This window comes from Lynx rufus, unplaced genomic scaffold (genome assembly GCF_022079265.1).
Source record: "Lynx rufus isolate CCGP_SWC_20201006 ecotype Redwood Valley unplaced genomic scaffold, mLynRuf1.p SCAF_21, whole genome shotgun sequence".
NCBI classification, from domain to species: Eukaryota; Metazoa; Chordata; class Mammalia; order Carnivora; family Felidae; genus Lynx; species Lynx rufus.
This window is the reverse complement of record NW_025814836.1, coordinates 393,122-412,131: the sequence shown is the minus strand read 5'-3', so window position 1 is coordinate 412,131 and position 19,010 is coordinate 393,122. Positions and strand designations below refer to the sequence as shown.

The window sequence follows — 19,010 nt, the reverse complement described above, 5'->3', positions numbered from 1 at the left end:
TGGCAGATGTACCTATCCTATCTCGTGGTGAAAATTCTAGTTAAAACCCAAGTTACTCTTAGACTATACATTTCCCATGTGGTTAGCTTCCTACTACAGCAAGCATGAGCAAAATGGGAAGACTCACAGTATAAAATTTTATTAATGCTAAAAATCATACCAAGCCAGGTGATAAACACATCAATTATAAAGCAAGAAAATGAAATCAATACACTTATGAGCCCTTGTAAGCTTCATTTTACATAAATGTCTCTGAAAGACAACTTTAAAAGGCTAAATATTAAGAGAAAACTAGCTCAGGATCGCTACAAGATGTCTGCAATATCTATGTATTTTTTGGCCAATTTGTAGGACAGGCCAAAAAGAACAGAAGCAAAAATACTTAAAGACAACACATTTTGAGATGGAAAATCTTAGAGGACATTTACCAGAAGGGATTTTGAAGGTTGAATATAAATGCATTGAGCATATTTATGAAAATGTAACTATACAGTTGTTTAAACTAAACTAATTCTACAGTTTTGGACTCCAAGCTCACAGGGAGGTATTACACTGAGGCTGACCTCTGGATGACATTCTTCTTCTTCTTGATGGCCTGCCTGAGTGGTTCCCGGAGGGTAACCTGGGAGAAGTCCTGCAGCGCAGCATAGACGGTGTGCCGGATGGCGTGGTTGAACACACTCTCCATCCTGCCCATTAGCACCTGCAGGCCTTTGATCATGGCAATCACCTGCAGGGGGACACATGAGTTTCAGTATGGTGGAGGAGAACAGGCGATGGCTCCTTCTCAGGTGATGCCAAGTTGCACCTGGAAGCTGCCTCCCTCTCATGCATAGTACCTTTCCTTGGCCTCCTATGTTTCTGCTCTGAAGCTGCTACCCTGTAACTCTTCTCAGGAGCTCTGGCTCAGTAGCTTGTCCCTATGCCTGGGTCTGCCTCCTTTAGACCATGAGTGCCTTGAGGGCAGGGATGGATCTGCTTCGCTTGACATGGAGCTAACAGAGAATTTGGTGACTGACTCAAAGCACTCCCAAATGCATAAAGGCACATGCCCTGTGAAGGACTTTAAAGGAAAAAGAACAAAAAAGATTCAGGAAAGCCAATATGTTATTAGCTGGAAAAGAAAAAAGAAGTTGTAAGAGTTTATAGCCCAAATTCCACTTGTTAAACAGTAACAGCATGCTAAATTAATATGCATAAAAAGGCCTGGAAGAAATTACACTAAAATGCTTAAAGTTCATCTCTGTGGCAGCATCATATACTGCGCTTACTACATACTCTAGTGTTCTATTTGTTTGCTTTAGGGATCTATTTGATGGTTCTGTGTTGCTTTTCTAATGGTGGGGGGGATTTCTGCCAAAAAAAAAGGCAAATGCCCCAATTCAAATTAAAACTGATTTCAAGGGGTGCCTGGGTGGCTCAGTTGGTTGAGCATCATACTGGCTCAGGTTATCATCTTCTGCATAGGGCTCTGTGCTGATGGCTCAGAGCCCGGAGACTGCTTCGGATTCTGTGCATCTTTCTCTCTCTGCCCCTCCCCTGCTCGCACTCTATCTCTCTCTGTCTCTCAAAAAATAAATAAAATATTAAAAAAATTTTTAACTGAAATAAAATTCAAACCACTTTGAATGAAAATGAAAACACTACATATTAAAAATTTATGGTATGTGGGAAAAGTATGCTAAAAAGTAAAATTTTGAGCTTTAGAGGCATACATTAGAAAACAAAAATGTGTGAAAATAATAATAATCTAATATTCATCATAAATCTACAAAAAGAATGGCAAAATAACCCCCCCCAGAACTAGAGGTAAATAAAAGTAAAAATTAACAAAACAGAAAACAAGCATATCACAGAAGGTGATCAATGAAGATAAAGCTGTTTAAAAAAATAAGTAAACAAATAATAGAATTGACAAATGTCCAGCCAAGACTAATCAAGAAAAATAGACAAGCCACAATTACCAGCATTAAGAAAGAAAAGGGGATGATTATTGATGGGGGAAACAAAGGCAAGAAGGAAATGGCAAATAAAATTAAAATTCCTTATAACCTGCAGCCATTGACAAATATAGAGTAAAATGTTTCTCTAGGAACTCCCTACAGTCTTAATGTTCATGCTTTGCTAAAGGGAAAAAACAACCTTAGCTTGACAAGAGCTAGGCCTCCAGGATCTTATGAGTCTTCTTTAGCACAAGAAAATCCTACTGGAAACTTCCTCTAGACTTTACATCCCCCCAACTCCCAAGTATGTAACTATTCTATCCTCAGGGTCCGGGACAGCTCTTCCTGCCCATGGGTCCTGTCCCGTGCTCTAATAAAATTACCTTTTTTGCATCAAGGATGATGCAAGAATTCTTTCTTGGCCGTCAGCTCCGAACTCTACCATCACCCCAAAACACCTTATCAACTGTCACACAGTTTATAGGTATTAAGAGATTATGTGACTATATGACTATATCAACATAAGATAAACATACACGTCAATGGAATAGAAATAGAAGTTCAGAAATTTACACATTTCTATCAATTTGCAGTCAACTGATTTTCAGTAAGAGTGTGGAAACAATTCAACAGGGAAATATTCCATTTTCAACAGTAGTGGGATAATTAGATATCCACATGCAAAACACTCCTACGCAGGAAAGGATAAATTCTGAGGACTGAGATAATCAAACCCTGCATATTCCCAAGAAAGCCCTGTTTTTAGGACTGGCCCTTCCTTGGCCAACTCCTAGGAACTGAGCTCTGAGCCTCCGAATATTCTGAAAAGAGTGTTTGTGGCTACCTAAGGCTCTGGGCCACTGCAGTACCAGTGTGACTAGATAGTTTATACCAACAATGTAATTTATGGTAAACACCTATTTTTGCACTGGAGTCTGGAGTCTGAGCAGCTGAGGTCAATCATGCAGGCATGCTGCATGCCTACACTACTGACCTACATTATTGACATTATTAACCCCCTTTATTGAGGTTTTTTTATTAAACCTGGACACTAAGATCTTGGGTAAGGTTCCCTAGCTGGCAACATTTTTCTCATGCTGCCATTCATCTTTGCCGGGAAAATAAAGTACATCCTGCACAACTGCACTAGTAGGGGATACCTAGAAGTTTGCATCTGGTTTCTCCTAGACTATGCCCAGGTGCCTTTTGCTGATTTAAATCTGTGTTGTTTTGATGAGGGATCATAAGGCAAGCTGAAGGCAAAGTACAGGCTAACAGGGGCCCCTGGACCCACCCAGGTGGAATATGTGTAATATTCCTCAGACACTCCTGGCTACCCAAGAACAAAGGAAAGGGGTTTAAGTGCTTGCCATGGTGATACGGGAAACAAAGGCAAATAAAAAATTAAATTCCCTTACTGCCTATAGCCCGTTGACAAGTCCTTGAAACTGGCAGAGTGACCTCCTTCTAGGAGCTCAGCTGCCTCAATGATGACACTTTGCTAGGGGCAAAAGAGAATCTTGGCTTAACATTATCCTGACCACCACCAGCCCACCCCCCACCCCACCCCCCAAACCTTTAAGTCTACTTTAACATATAAAAATTCCTTTGGAAACTTCCTTTATCTCAACTTCCCCAAGATATACACTGGTAATCAGACTCCAAGCCATGACCCCTGATATATATCGGAAGGGTCTCATGACTGAGGTTTTACTAAACAGTAATAAATGGTGTTTTCCTAATAGCAGCTAGCCCCTCAAGGTCCTGGAAACCTTGCTTCTAAAATTCCTTAGAGACATACACTGTCCCTGCCCCCTTGCCAACCTGAGGGTATATAATCAGTTACCTGTCACAATCTCAATTCACCTCTTTCTGCCCAGGGGTCCTGTCCCTGTGCTTTAATAAAATCACCTTTTTACACCAAAGACATCTTGAAGAATTCTTTCTTGGCCATCAGCTCCGAACCCCCATCATCACCCCAAAACTTCATCACTTTCACTGTAATAAATTATAACTTTGAGTAGAACAGCTACTCAGTCCTGTGAGTCCTAGCAAATCAAGCCCAAGGGCAATTTTGGGAACCTCTAACACAGCCCCTACCTCACCATATTAAAAAACTAACTCAAAATGCATCACACATTTAAGTGTAAGAAGCAAGACTATAAAATTCTTATAAGAAAGATAGGAGTAAATCTTCATGACTTGGGTTGGGAAATGGTTTCGTAAATATAAAACCAAAAGCATAAGCAGCAAAAGAAAAAATAAGTAAACTGAACCTAATTGAAATTAAAGACTTTATGCTTCCCAAGACCCCATTAAGAAAGTCAAAGACAACCAAAGAACGGAAGAAAATGCAAATCATGTCTGATAAGGAACTCTTTAAAATATATAAAAAACTCAATAAGAAGATAAAAATCTAATTAAAAAATGGACAAAGGATCTGAATAGACATTTCTCCAAAGATGATTTATAAATTGCCAACAAGCACATGAAAATATGCTCAGCATCATTAGTTGTTAGGAAAATGCAAATCAAAATCATAATGATAATGAGATATACTTCTCATCCAGTAGGGTGGCCAGAACCAAAAAGACAGACAATTAACAAGTGTTAATAAGGATTCTAAGAAAGTAGAACCCTCATACACTATTTATAGGAGTATACAATAGTGGTGCCACTTGGGAAAACCATCTGGTAGTTTCTCAAAATGTTAAACACAGAGTTACCATATGACCCATCAATTCTACTCCTAGGTGTATCAAAAGGAATGAAAACATGAGTCCATACAAAAGCTAGTCCAGAAAAGCTAACAGCATTAATCGCAATAGTGAAAAAATAGAAACAACCAAAATATCCATCAGCTAATAAATAAATAAAATGTGATACATCCATACAATGGGATATTATTCAGCAATGAAAAGAATGAAATACTGATACATGTGTGAACCTTAAACACATTATGTTAAGTGACAGAAGTCAATCATAGTCAGCCACATATTGTATGATTTCATTTATATGAACTGTTCAGAATGAGCAAATCTACAGAGTCACAAAGCAGACTGGCTGCCTAGGGCAAAAGGGAGGGGAGAATTGGGTGACTGCTAATGGGTACAAAGTTTCTTTCTGACATAACAGAAATGTTCTAAATTTGATTGTGATTGCACAACTCTGTGAATATCTAAAAAAAAAAAAGCATTGAATGTTTATACTTCAAAACAGATGAATTGCATATGATGTAGAAAAAAAAAGTTAACAAAATAAGAGGAGAATTTATTATGAAAAACTTTACAACAAATAGAAAATTTTAGGGGCAACTAGGTAGCTCAGTCAGTTGAGCGCCAACTTCGGCTCAGGTCATGATCTCACAGTTCAGGAGTTCGAGCCCCATGTCGGGCTCCACGTTGACAGCTCAGAGCCTGGAGCCTGCTTCGGTTTCTGTGACTCCCCCTCTCTCTGACCTCCCCTGCTAGTATCCTGTCCCCCCGCCCCCTCTCAAAAATGAATAAATGTTAAAAATAACTTTAAAAAATATTTACAAAAAAATTAGAAAAATTTAAAAGATTCTTTGAAAACTCCCTGAAAATACGACTTACCATCCCTGAAAATACAACTTTCCAAAACTGATATAAAAAGAAATAGAAAATGTCATGGTAAAGAAACTGATCACCAAAAACCATCACATAAATGCTAGCAAACATTTAAGGAAGAATATGAACCTTACACAAACGACTACAGACAATACAGAAAGAAGGGAGCCCTCAATGAATTGTTTTATGAAGCCAGCATCCAGAAAACTAGAATGGATGGTTATAAAGAAATAATGTTACCCATTCCACAGGTGTGGGCTGAGCACAGACTTCCTTCCCTAAAGTACACCATAAAAAGGGGAGAACTGGGGTAAGGGGAAGGTGTAGGTAACTTCATAATAGAGAAACCTGATAATACTTCCTTGGCCAGGTGATCAAGGTCAACACCAACAGTGATGAGTTTGTTGACCACATGTACCTTTGATGTGATATGACTGAAATGGTGCTTTACCTCTGTGATCCTCTTTCCCCAAACCTATAACCCCAGGTTAATCAGATAATACCAATGGAGAAACATTCTACAAAATACCTGACCGGTCATTCAAAACAAAGGCAGTCTGAAAAACAACCCAGAGGAGCCTAAGGAGATATGACAACTGAATGTAATGTGGGATCTTAGACCAGAATTAAGACATTATGGAAAGACTAAGGAAATCTGAATAAAATATGGACTTTAGTTAATAATCATGTATCAATATGGGTTTATTAATTATAACAATACTAATATAAAATGTGAAAAATGGGTGTGGGGTATACAGGAACTTACTGTATAATCTTTGCAATTTTTCTGTAACTCTAAAAATATTTTAAAATAAAAGGTTTATTTTAAAAGCGATAGTAGGGGCGCCTGGGTGGCGCAGTCGGTTAAGCGTCCAACTTCAGCCAGGTCACGATCTCGCGGTCCGGGAGTTCGAGCCCCGCGTCAGGCTCTGGGCTGATGGCTCAGAGCCTGGAGCCTGTTTCCGATTCTGTGTCTCCCTCTCTCTCTGCCCCTCCCCCGTTCATGCTCTGTCTCTCTCTGTCCCAAAAATAAATAAACGTTGAAAAAAAAAAATAAAAAAAAATAAAAGCGATAGTAAAAGACAGTTTCACTCATCAAGTTTGATATAAAAATCCTAAGCCAAATATTAGCAAACTGTATCTAACAATATATAAAGAGGATAATCTATTATGACTGAGTTGAGTTTATACCAGGAATGCAAGGCTACATTAAACCTGGTCAAAACAAAACAAAAAAACAAAAAGACAAACCAACCAGTGGGGGTGGGGGTGGGGGGGGGGAGGACCCTCACAATCAATATAAATTAACCACATTAACACATTAATGGAATGAAAGAGAAAAGTCACAGGAGTACCTCAGTGGATGCCAAGTGTTTAACAGAAGTAATATCAACTCATAATAAAATCTCTTAGCAAATAAGGAATTGAGCACAAGTTCCTTAAACTGATGATTGTTGGCATTAAGAAACCTGTAGCAAACACATTATACAGTGAAATGTTGAAAGCTTTCCCTTTGAGATGAGGAATGAGACAAAGCCTAGTGCCTCCTATTTAACAAGTAGGGATCCTATCCAGTGTGATTTAAAAAACAAATAAAAATGGAAAATTGGGATAAATAAAACTGTCATCATTTTCAGATGATTATATAGGTAGAAAATCTAATGGATAATTTATTACAATTAATAAATGAGTTTAGACAAGTTAGTAGATATAAAGAAAAATACAAAAAATAATTTACATGTTAAATAGCAGTGACAAACATTTAGAAAAAATTTAAAATATACCATCTCATATCAAACACCTAGAAATAAAGCTAACAAAAGATGTGGAAGAGTTTTACAGATTATAAAAGAGAATCTAAATAAATGGAGGGATATATATCATGTTCATAAAAGACTCCATATTCTAGGGGCGCTTGGGTGGCGCAGTCGGTTAAGCGTCCGACTTCAGCCAGGTCATGATCTCGCGGTCCGTGAGTTCGAGCCCCGCGTCGGGCTCTGTGCTGAGGGCTCTGTCAGAGCCTGGAGCCTGTTTCCGATTCTGTGTCTCCCTCTCTCTCTGCCCCTCCCCCGTTCATGCTCTGTCTCTCTCTGTCCCAAAAATAAATAAACGTTGAAAAAAAAAAAAAAATTAAAAAAAAAAAAAAAAAAAGACTCCATATTCTAAATTTATCAATTCTCCCTAAAATGATCTATAGGTTTATTCATATATCCATAAAAAATTCCAACAGGTTTCACTGTGAGATATGAAAAAATGATTCTAAAATTTGTATGAAAATACAAAGGGCAAGAATAACCAAGGAACTCTTGAAGACAGAAAAGCTTGCTTTACCTGACACAGAATCAACTTACAGTAATTAAGAAGGAGGTGGTGTTAGAACAAGGATAGACCAATTAAAACAATGGATTAGAAAAGTGACCAGAATCACACCCATATCACACCCATATCGCTTGACTGACAACAAAGGTGGCAAGATGGAGCAATGGGGGCAGAAGTGTTTTAAAAACTAACCTGGGGTGCGGGGGGAGGAGAGGGATGCCTGGCTGGCTCAGTTAGAAGAGGATGTATGTGACTCTTGATCTCGGGGTTGTGAGTTTGAGCCCCACGTTGCGTATAGAGATTACTTAAATAAATAAAAATAAACTAACTTGGGGTGAACTTCAGATCTAAATGTGAAAGTCAGAATAATAAAACATCCAGAAGGCAGTAGAGGAGAATATCTTATGACCTTAGGGTATGCAAAGTTTTCTTAAAAGAGACAAAAAACAGTCCAATTACAAAAGAAAAGAAACTCGATGGCACTGAAATTAAGAACTTCTGTTCATCAAAAGGCTCATGAAGACACTGCAGAGCTGAGGGAACACAGCCAACATATGTGAGAGCAAAGAACTTGGTGACAACAGCTGGAAACACAGGGGGTCCTCTCAGACCACCAGGGTCCACATTTTGTTCCTCTTCTGCTCCCTCCCCCAAGATGTGTCCTACTCCCAAATACTTGTGAACAAACCCCTGATCTTCACAGGGAGCTATCAATACAGAAACCAGAAACTCACATCCTATTTTATTGTTCTGCTGACAACTACAACAGATACAAAGGGCTGTCCTATACAGAAGCAACAACATGAAACTATTCATTGAATTTTACTCAAGATTTTGCCTCTGCTTTGAATGGGAAGACAGTCTGAGGCCAGAGTCAAAGGAGGAAAAGAAAGCAAACCTCACCTCCACCAGGGCGAACTTCTCCTCACTAGTGTAGTTGTAGCGGGTGGCGCGCTCATACTCCTCAGCATTGTCTGGGCAGTCCTTGTTGGAGTACTTGTCCGTTGGGTGCACAAGTTTCCATGAATACTGGTGTGGTCAGAAAAGGGGGAGACATCCACACTGAATGTAAAATGCTTACCTTCTGGTCTGACTGACATGGCCATCACCAAAGTAACCAAAGGTTAGTCTTTTAATATTAGCTGCATCTGAAAATCACACACATGCATGCATGCTCACACATACACTATGCACACATACACATACACACACAGGCACACACACGCGCACACACACACCAGAGTTCATCTCCATAAAACTGCAAAACATTCTAGCCATGTGACTTCAGGTTTAAGAAATATATCAGGTAAAATGTCCAGGATATTTTGTGTTGAATATCTAAAACTAGCCATTTCATCACCACTTCTTTTTAAAATCAGCTCTTCAAATGATCATGTGTTCATCTGATTTAATAATTTTCATCTAATCAAAGTAAACAAGAGGAGGGAAAATCTTCCAAAACTTACAGGTATCCAAATCTTCATATCACATCAGAAACTATTTTAGTAATGCTAAACAAAAGAAACCAATGGCTGGAACTCCACAGAGAAAGTGTTTTAAAAAAATGAGAATTTGGGGCACCTGGGTGGCTCAGTCAATTAAGCATCTGACTCTTGATTGCTTAGGTCATGATCTCACAGTTAGTGAGATTGAGCCCTGCATTGGGCTCCACGCTGGGCATGGAACCTGCTTGGGATCCTCTTTCTCTCTCTTTCTCTCTCTCACTCTCTCCCCCTCTCTCTGCCCCTCCCTTCCCTCTCTAAATAAATAAATAAATAAATAATAAATTGCATGAGAATTAAAAATCATAATGGTACAAATTCTATCTAAATGTTTTAAAAGATAAGACTTTTTTTTATAAACAGACAAAACATATTCTGAGCCATCTTAGAAACATTTAGACTGATATACATTTTTATTTCTAGGGTTAGAAATAAAAAGCCAATTCATTCTCGAACAAAGACTAAAGTTAATGCAGAAAAAATATCATTTAGTTAATTTCTTGATGGCCTTGGGAAGAAAAGCACTTGTAACCAACCAGGGGTAGATGTTCTTTCAGGTCTCTGCATTTCCAAATAGAAGCAAGCATAGAGTGCCTACCACTTCCATCACGTGAGCACTCCACTGAGACAGCAGCTGCAGGCCCTGAAGCGCCAGGTCAAAGAGTTTCCGGTACTCGGTATCTGTTTTCTGAGTCTCCTGGCGGCCCGACCCTGTGACAACCTAGAGCAGCACAGGAACATCAAGAAGTTGCCCTACATCTAGAAAAGTCACTTATGCATTTACCCCATGACCTATCAGACCCACTGGGAATCTACATTAAAGGTGCATTTGCAAAACTACAAAATGATGTAGGCATATGAGCCTTTACCATGACAAAAGGCTGGCAACAGTAGAGCCCTGATAATGGACATTCTGCAGCTCTCAAAGAAGAGAATGTCTCTGCAGACTGTGCTGGAGGGATCTCTAGGACATGGTGTTAAGAGAACCACGTGCATAGTTATGCTTCTACTTAGCTAATAAAGGAAAACATGCACATCGTGTGTATTTGCTTATATAAAAAATGAAAACCTAAATTTATTTTTTCTACTTTTTTAAAAGAGTTAAAAATTTTTTTAATGTTTTACTTTTGAAAGAGAGAGAGAGAGAGAGAGAGAGAGAGAGTGAGCAGGGGAGGGACAGAGAGGGAGGCACAGAATCTGAAGCAGGCTCCAGGCTGTCAGCACAGAGCCTGGAACAGGGCTCAAACCCACGGACTGTGAGATCATGACCTGAGCCGAAGTCTAATGCTTAACTGACTGAGCCACCCAGGTGCCTCTGAAAACTCGTATTTAACAGTGGCTACCTAGGGGCGCCTGGGTGGTTCAGTCGGTTAAGCGTCGGACTTCAGCTCAGGTCCTGATCTCTCAGTTTGTAAATTCGAACCCCGCATTGGGCTCTGTGCTGACAGCTCAAAGCCTGGAGCCTGCTTCTGACTCTGTGTCTCATTCTCTCTGCCCCTCCCCCACTTGTGCTCTCTCTCTCTGTCTCTCAAAAATAAATAAATGTAGAAAAAAAATTTAAGAATGGCTACCTAAAAGACAGGAAAGTGCAGGGTGGAGAGGAATATACCTCCTTTTGTACCTCTGACTTTGGAACCACATAAATATTTTATATAATTATGATATAAAATTAAATTAGGGGACAAAAGCAATCCTTAAAACTCAAAAACAAAATGAAACAATGAATTAAAGTGTGTACTTGAATTGGGTGCATGACTGCACAGAGGAACTAGGTAGTGCAGGTATCTGACAATGAGCTTTTTTATTATAGTGTAAGTGCCTGGCATTAAGCTTTTGATTGCTGAGGCATCTATTTCAAAAACATCCATCTAGAATAAACACAGTACCAGCTACATAAGTAGATAAAGAGCCAGGTAGCCCAATCTATGAAGTTCCCCTTCTAGAAAGCTCTTGGTGACCTACATAACTCATCACTTGAGTGACCCACTTTACTGCCCTCATTCCTGCTCTTATGTTTGAAATTTGCCAATAAAGAGTAAACCAATGAAATCCTAGGTACCCTACACCCTGGTCTCTTAATAAAGACAGAGCTCGAGGTCCACACTCCGTTGTCATTTCACTTTGTGGCCCCAGGCATGCCATGTGCCTTCCAGAACTCTGAGTACATATGCCTTTTTCCCCCAAAGTTCCCTGATGGTTGTTGCTGAGGTACATCTTGCAGTTGTAGTAAGAACCACAGGGCCTGTGCAGCCACAGTATTGGCTCTGCTCGGGGACATGTCTATGGAGACTGCCAAAGATAGGTGAGTCCCTCAGGTATCACTATCAGGAGGTTGAGACCAACAAAAACCACTTCAAGTGACTTTGAAAAACAATGAGAAAGAAAGAAAGAAAGAAAGAAAGAAAGAAAGAAAGAAAGAAAGAAAGAAAGAAAGAAAGAAAGAAAGAAAAGTAAAACAATGATTTGTTCTCTAACCCTAGAGGGAGAAAATCTAAGGACAAAATTAACTACAAAAGAAATCTTAAAATACTTTTTAGTAATTATATTGTCATTATAATATATTATAACATCACATATAACAATATACAATTATATTGTTTCTAGTAATTATATTGTTATTAGCAGTGCTGGTATTGCTATTTTAAGACTGGTAAGTGTATACTAAGATAAGACATCAAGTCAAAAAATGCTGTAGTCAAATTAAGAACCAGGATTTTCAGCATGAAAGGGAAAAAAAAAAGAATCTGAAGTAGATTTACTTCAAAAGAGTATTCAAAAAAGTTTATTACCTTAGATGATGCTAGAGAATCAGTTATTTGAAAATGTGATATGCATAGTAAAGGAAACCAGCTCTGACCTGTCTCTCCTGAAGGAATCATACATGCAGAGCAAGAAGGAGTGAATAGAGTACCATCAGGTTGCAGCCCTAATGAATTCATACATTTGGCAGTGAACAGTGGTTGTCTACAACCCAGGTGAGACAGCCAGCACTCTAGCAGACTGCAGCGCAGCAAATTATGGGCCAGGTGGCCAGATGAAAGAGGAGTCTAATCAGGCTCCTGAATCTAAGAACCAACGCAGTGGAAGCACAGGGGACATGATGATGAAGGAGCAAAAGGCAAGCTGAAGGCAAAGCACAAGCTCACACCCCAGTGGGATATGTGTGACATTCTTCAGGCACTCCTAGCTGCCCAAGAACAAAGGAAGGGAAAAACAAAGGGTTAACTGATAGAGATCACAGTCATGTAGGACAAGTCTCCGTGAGTTTGCAACTGTCTCAATGATTTATAAGAAAAAAGGTAATCTCCGGAAACCTACAGACTGTTTCCTGGAGCCTTAACATTACCCTGCCCTCCAAAGGATAGAAAATCTTATGTAGGAGGATCAGCGTAGCTCAGTCAGTTAAACGTCCAACTCCTGATTTCATTTCTGATCATGATTTCGTGGTTCATGAGATCAAGACCTGCGCCAGGCTCTACTCTGACAGCATAGAGCCTGCTTGGGATTCTTTTTCTCTCTCTGCCCCTCCCCTGCTTGCATGTGCACACAACCTCTCTCTCTCTCTCTCTCTCTCTCTCTCTCTCTCTCTCTCTCTGCACCTACCCTGCTCACACACACACATATGTGTGCAATCTCTCAAAATAAATAAACTTAAAAAAAACCCAAAACATCTTATATAATTAGTCACTCCTCACAACCCTAGTGCAGCTCTTGCTGCCCATGGTTCCTGTCCCTGGGCTTTAATAAAACCACTTTTATGCACCAAAGACATTTCAAAAATTCTTTCCTGGCTGTTGGCTCTGAACCCCAACACTTCAAACCATATCAATGGCAAATGACACTACAGGGAGTAAGAGACACACCAACCAACTATGGTGCACAAAACTTATTTGGATACTGAGGCAAACAAACTTGGAAAAATAAACCATTTGTGAGTCGATAGAAGACACTAAACAATGATTTTAATATTAAGGAATACTTGATTTTTTTTTTAAGGTATGATAATGGTACTACAGCCATGTTTAAAAAGAGCCCTTATCTCTGTAAGACACATGGAAACCCAAAGGAGAGGGTGGTTGGAACCTCTGATCTATATACAGAGCAGAAGCACACGGGTATGGAGTTGCTTTGGGGGTAATAAATGTTCGAATATGGACTATCATGGTAGTTACACAATTCAGTGAATAAACTAAAAACTTTTGAATTGTACACTCTAAATGGGTGAATTGTATGGTATGTGGATTAAATATCCATAAATCTGTTTAAAAATAAACTGTGCAGGGGCACCTCGGTGGCACTCGGTAAGTGTCCAACTCTTGATCTTGGTTCAGGTCATGATCTCACAGTTCGTGGGTTCGAGCCCTGCATTGGGTTCTGTGCTGATGGTGTGAAGCCTGCTTGGATTCTGTCTCTCCATCTCTCTGCTCCTCCTTCGCTTGTGCTCTCTCTCTCTCTCTCTCTCAAAATAAATAAATAAACTTTATTTAAAAAAAAACAACTGTGCAGCATTCAAAGACAGATCTCTTTTTTCTTATTCAAACCGTTACTGTAATTACAAAGGTATGACAGCAGAAATCAGAGGAAAAACAGACAGGAACCATACATGCTATCAAATGCACCTATTTTTAGGGTAGAAATCAACTCTATATGTTGTCTGAGAGCTTTCCAAGAGTTTGGTTTACAATTCTATCAGCACAGCCTTCTTGAACACCCACCCCATCTCTATCCTGTGGGTTGTGCTGGTGGCTGGGAAGGAGTGAGATACTACCTTCTCTCTGGGGAGTTGGCCACCAGGGGTCTGCTTGGAATAAGCATGTGCTCTGAGCCATTTGGACTATCTTCTAGTCATTCTGGTTACATGATGGCTAGTGTTTGCTGGGTGAGAAACAGGGGAGCTCATTGCCCTGCAGTAGGTGGGGTCAACACAGAGTTACTCCCTCCAAATGTTAATGGTCCTCCTGAGAACCCTGAAGTACCACAGTCTCAAAAACCAGACCGGTGTATGTGGTCTCAAGTCCCCAAAGGGGACTCATAGGGTCTCATAGTCCCTCAAAGACTATGTGTAACACCCATACCACTGACTACTGCTTGTCCCTGACCTCACTGCCCTGTCTGCTCAGATGTGAAAAATGACATTCCCACTGCTCCTCTGGACTCAGACCTCTCCACTCCTATCCACCCCACATACAGGCAGGGCTGGCCTGGAGGTATGCTTGGCAGATGGGAAAAATGTGACCAGCCCAAATAAGGACACAGAAAACCCAGCTGCAAAGCTGGAAGGAATTAAAAAGACCTATAGGTGAGACAGTGCTTCCGTCTACCCCCAACTCCAGGCCCTCCTCTGGGTGCACAGGACATGTCCTCCTATCCAGCCAGAGGCTCCTGCACAGCTGTGGCCTTAGGTACCAGCACAGGCAGGCATGGAAGATCCACTTACCTCACTATTGCTGTAGCGCGCCAACTCTGAGATAAAACGCATGTGGTCCTCCCGGATCTGGATCATCTGCTCACAGATATTATACTGCGGGCTGCTGCTGGATGATGTGCATGTCCATCTGGCAGTGAAGGGAAAATGTGTATTACCTGAAAGGGTACCTGCATAAGACTTATACATCATAATGCTGGGTGGCCAGGGACATATGCACAGCAGGCACACAGGATGGCCTACTGGTCCTGCATGCTGCCAAGGAGAAAGAGGTTCGGAGAGAATATGAATTCTCAGCAAAGAAGTAGCCAGCCAGCCCCATCTCCCTGTATTAGGGTCACTGTCCTATCTTCTGATACCTGTGTTTTGGAAAAGGAATCATAATTTCTCTTTAATCAGCCAACTACTTTCAAAAAGCTGAGAGGTGTTGCTGGATTTAGGATACTGCATCACCGTGCAAGGACCCTTGACACATACTGCAGATTTGGTGCGAACTAAGAATTCTTTATTACTCACATGTGAAAACATAAGCTATAGTAGAAAACAAGTCAGCCAAAGACTCTGAAACAAAAGTTATCCTTATAGGGAGTTGAAAACTGACATTACTTGGAAGTTAGACAGTTGACTTATGTGCACAATACACCATTTTAGCAGCAAACAGTCAATTTAATGGGAAAGAAGTTTATTAAGAATTAAAAGTTGTTGGAGCTCTTAGGCAGAAAGTATGGGCCCTAGGGCTCTGACCTCTGCTCCCTCACACTCAGCACAGACACTCTCGCCATGTTTTTAACAAGCTGGTCCTCTTTGCTTGAAGGGAAGGAATTCAGATTACCACTTTTCAAAATAATGGGGACACTGTCTCAAGCAGCAGTCCTTTCTTACTTTCTGATTCCACTATAAGATGATGCAATGATTATGTTGGCATCATCCAAGGTGGCTCCCTGAGTCTGCAATGAGTACATGAGGCCCAGGCCCTAGACCAGGCTCCACCCTCAATAAACCTGCCTCCCCTGCAGGCCCCAAAAAGCATGTCCACCTAAAGCAAGGCCCTAGAGCCCAGAACCTGACTGCTGACATCACACACTCTAGCCACCCTTTCTGGACCCAGATGTCGGTGCAGGGCTAGTGGGTTGGGCTCTCAAAGTTTACCGCTACTTGCTCAGGCACCTCCCAAGGTGGCTGTTAAATGCCCACTAACACCAATTATATGCTATTGACTTATAATAAATCATATTAAAAAATAGAAATAAGGGGCGCCTGGGTGGCTCAGTCGGTTAAGCGTCCGACTTCAGCTCAGGTCACGATCTTGCAGTCCGTGAGTTCGAGCCCTGCGTCGGGCTCTGGGCTGATGGCTCGGAGCCTGGAGTCTGCTTCCGATTCTGTGTCTCCCTCTCTCTCTGCCCCTCCCCCATTCATGTTCTGTCTCTCTCTGTCTCAAAAATAAATAAAAACATTAAAAAAAATTAAAAAAAATAGAAATAAGCATGCAAAACTCACTGTTTCCTGATTGTCTTACTGGTTTTACCATTACCTCTCATCTAGAGCTCATCTGTGTCCGTTAGGGTAGAAGCACTGTGTAATGGCATGCTACTAGAGCTGAAACAAGTTGTTAGCCTCAAGTCAGTCATGGCGGGAGTATTTACACCATGTAAATCAGCACATGCTCCAGATCAGAGCTTGAATTAGTGCTGAAGCAGAAAGAGGTTTCAGTTTAATGAGCGTAACTTAGAGAAGAATGAGAAGTCACCTAACTGGATGGTATATCAAATTTAATGGTAAATTTTATTAGGAAATAAGCTAGCACAGACCTCAACGAACTACAGCACAGACCAAACACAACCTGTGTTTATACGGCCCTAGAGCCATACAAAATGGTACTCACATTTCTATTATTTAAAAAAAGCAACAATAACAGAAAAGAAGAATATATGCCAGATACCACATGTGGCCTGCAAAGCCTTAAAGTGTTTATAATTCAGCCTTTACAAAAAAAGATTGCCAACCTCTGAATAAGCAGATTGAGATGTAATTGATTTTTCAAAATCATGGCTATTTGCAATTGTAGGTTGGCTATGGATACACCTGTTTGGCAAGAGTCAACAAAGCATCCCGTGAAGACTCAACCAGCTATGTGGAATCTACAAAAAAAAAAAAAAAAAAGAGTATGGTGTGTTTTTTTTCTCATCTGTAATTGTGAGCTACAGACCCTTTCTTTATGCCAGGGGCTGGCCAACTCTCTCTGTACAAGGTCAGAAAGTAAATACTTCAGAATTTGTGGGCTACACTGTCACACAGCCATTGTCTTCTTTAAAAAAAAACAAAAACAAAAACAAAAACCAGCCCTTTAAAAATGTAAAGGCCAGAGTGGCTCAGTCAGTTAAGCTTCAGACTTCTGCTCAGGTCATGATCTCGGGTCGTGAGTTCAAGCCTTGTCCACAAGCCCTGTCCCTGTCAAGCTCTCTGCTATCAGCGCAGAGCCCATCAGATCCTGTCTCCCTCTCTCTCTCTCAAAAATAAATAAACATTAAAAAAAAAAATGTAAAGGCCATTCACAGCAACAGAGATCTTACAAAAATAGCCCTGGGCTGGATTTGGCTCTTCAGTGATAGTTTTATAAGCTCTGTAATATAAATGCAAACATCCCACTGCCCAGCAGGGCTAGTTGTTAAGCATTTACCAGTGTGCCGCTTGTTTACACTTGGACATTCTCCGTGAGTTCTATCCAAAAGAACTCTCTGTGATGATGGAAAAGTTCTACACTTGATCTTAACCAAAAGGCCGAGAAGCGATTGATGATGGAAAAGTTCTATAGCTGTGCTAACATAGTAGCCACTACTAACATTTGAAATACAGATGTTCGATGGGGGGTGGGAGGAAGGGGAGGGTGGGTGATGGGTATTGAGAAGGGCACCTGTTGGGATGAGCACTGGGTGTTGTATGGAAACCAATTTGACAATAAATTTCACATATTTAAAAAAAAAATGAAATACAGATGTTCTAACCAAGAAAATAACCAAGAAAATAAATTTCTTGGTTAAATTTCTTGGTTAAATTTCTCTAACGAAGAAAATAAATTGCATGTTTTAATAAATTTAAAAGTAGGCAGTCACAAGTGACAGGGCCTACCAGATGGGTTTTTGGTTTTGGTTCCAGATGATTAAAACTGTCAAAGGTGTTCTCTCTAGATAAATAAGTGTTATAAAACCACAATGAGAACACTGCAGAATGTTCTACTGGACAACTCACTCTCCTCCTACCGAGATTTATTCTCCTCATAGTGGGCACTGGTCTTGACGTATCTTGCCAGTTCTATTTGCATGTCCCCAAACAGTGGAACAACCTGGAGCTGCTATATTCAAAGAATAAAAAAAAAGGTCATTATGTATGTTTACTCACCAAATACAATCAATGAATAATGGTAGTAATTACTATGGGCTGAATACTATCTCTGCACAAAATACAATTTAAGAACCAATATTCATAAAACCAATTCAAATATTACAATTAACCTACCTTGTTGCTAGATCCATGCTCATAAAAAAATATCAATTTGCATTTCTATCTATTAGTAACAAACAGAAAATTAAAATCTAAAGGGAAACAACTTGCAATAGCATCAAAAAAACTAAAATATATATGAATAAATCTAACAAAATATGTTCAAGACCTCTAAACAAAAACACTACTAAAAATTCTAGAGAAAGTTTTAAAGTTCTAAGTAACTGGAGAAATATATCAAGTTAACGTTTTGGAACACTTGGTACTTTTTACTCCCTAAACTGATCTATAAATTCAATGGAATCCCAAACAATATTCCAAGAAGAGGGCGCCTGGGTGGCTCAGTCAGTTGAGCACCGGACTTTGGCTCAGGTCATGATCTCGTGGTCCGTGAGTTCAAGCTCTGCTTTGGGCTCCATGCTGACAGCTCAGAGCCTGGAGCCTGCTTGAGATTCTGTGTCTCCCTCTCTCTCTCTACCTTTCCCGTACCCATGCTCTCTCAAAAATAAATAAACATCAAAACAAAATAATATTCCAAGAATAAAAATGGTTTATGGATAGTGCATATATGTGTTTGTGTATATGGAAATCAACAAGCCAATTCTAAAATTTATTTTGAAAGGTAAAGGGACAATATCCAAGATAATCTTGAAGAACGTAACTTGAAGTCTTCTTGATAAGCAGATCTGTTCTACGGAAAACTATAGCAACTAAGACAGTGTTGCCCTGGAGCATG

The 19,010-nt window shown here is 40.1% G+C and overlaps 1 protein-coding gene across 2 annotated transcripts in view; it reads right to left on the bottom strand.

Moving 5' to 3' along the window:
* The window catches only part of CYFIP1 (cytoplasmic FMR1 interacting protein 1), a 134,299-nt gene that overhangs the window by 56,457 nt on the left and 58,832 nt on the right, over positions 1-19,010 (bottom strand). The window contains exons 10-14 of one of the 2 annotated variants that reach the window (XM_047086676.1): positions 18,034-18,122; positions 14,789-14,906; positions 9,950-10,072; positions 8,753-8,878; positions 564-730 (exon numbers count right to left, since the gene is read on the bottom strand). In XM_047086676.1, coding sequence (XP_046942632.1) covers positions 564-730; positions 8,753-8,878; positions 9,950-10,072; positions 14,789-14,906; positions 18,034-18,122 — 623 coding nt within the window. Of the gene's footprint in view, positions 1-563; positions 731-8,752; positions 8,879-9,949; positions 10,073-14,788; positions 14,907-18,033; positions 18,126-19,010 lie in introns of both variants that reach the window. The other variant, XM_047086675.1, reaches the window with a different exon arrangement.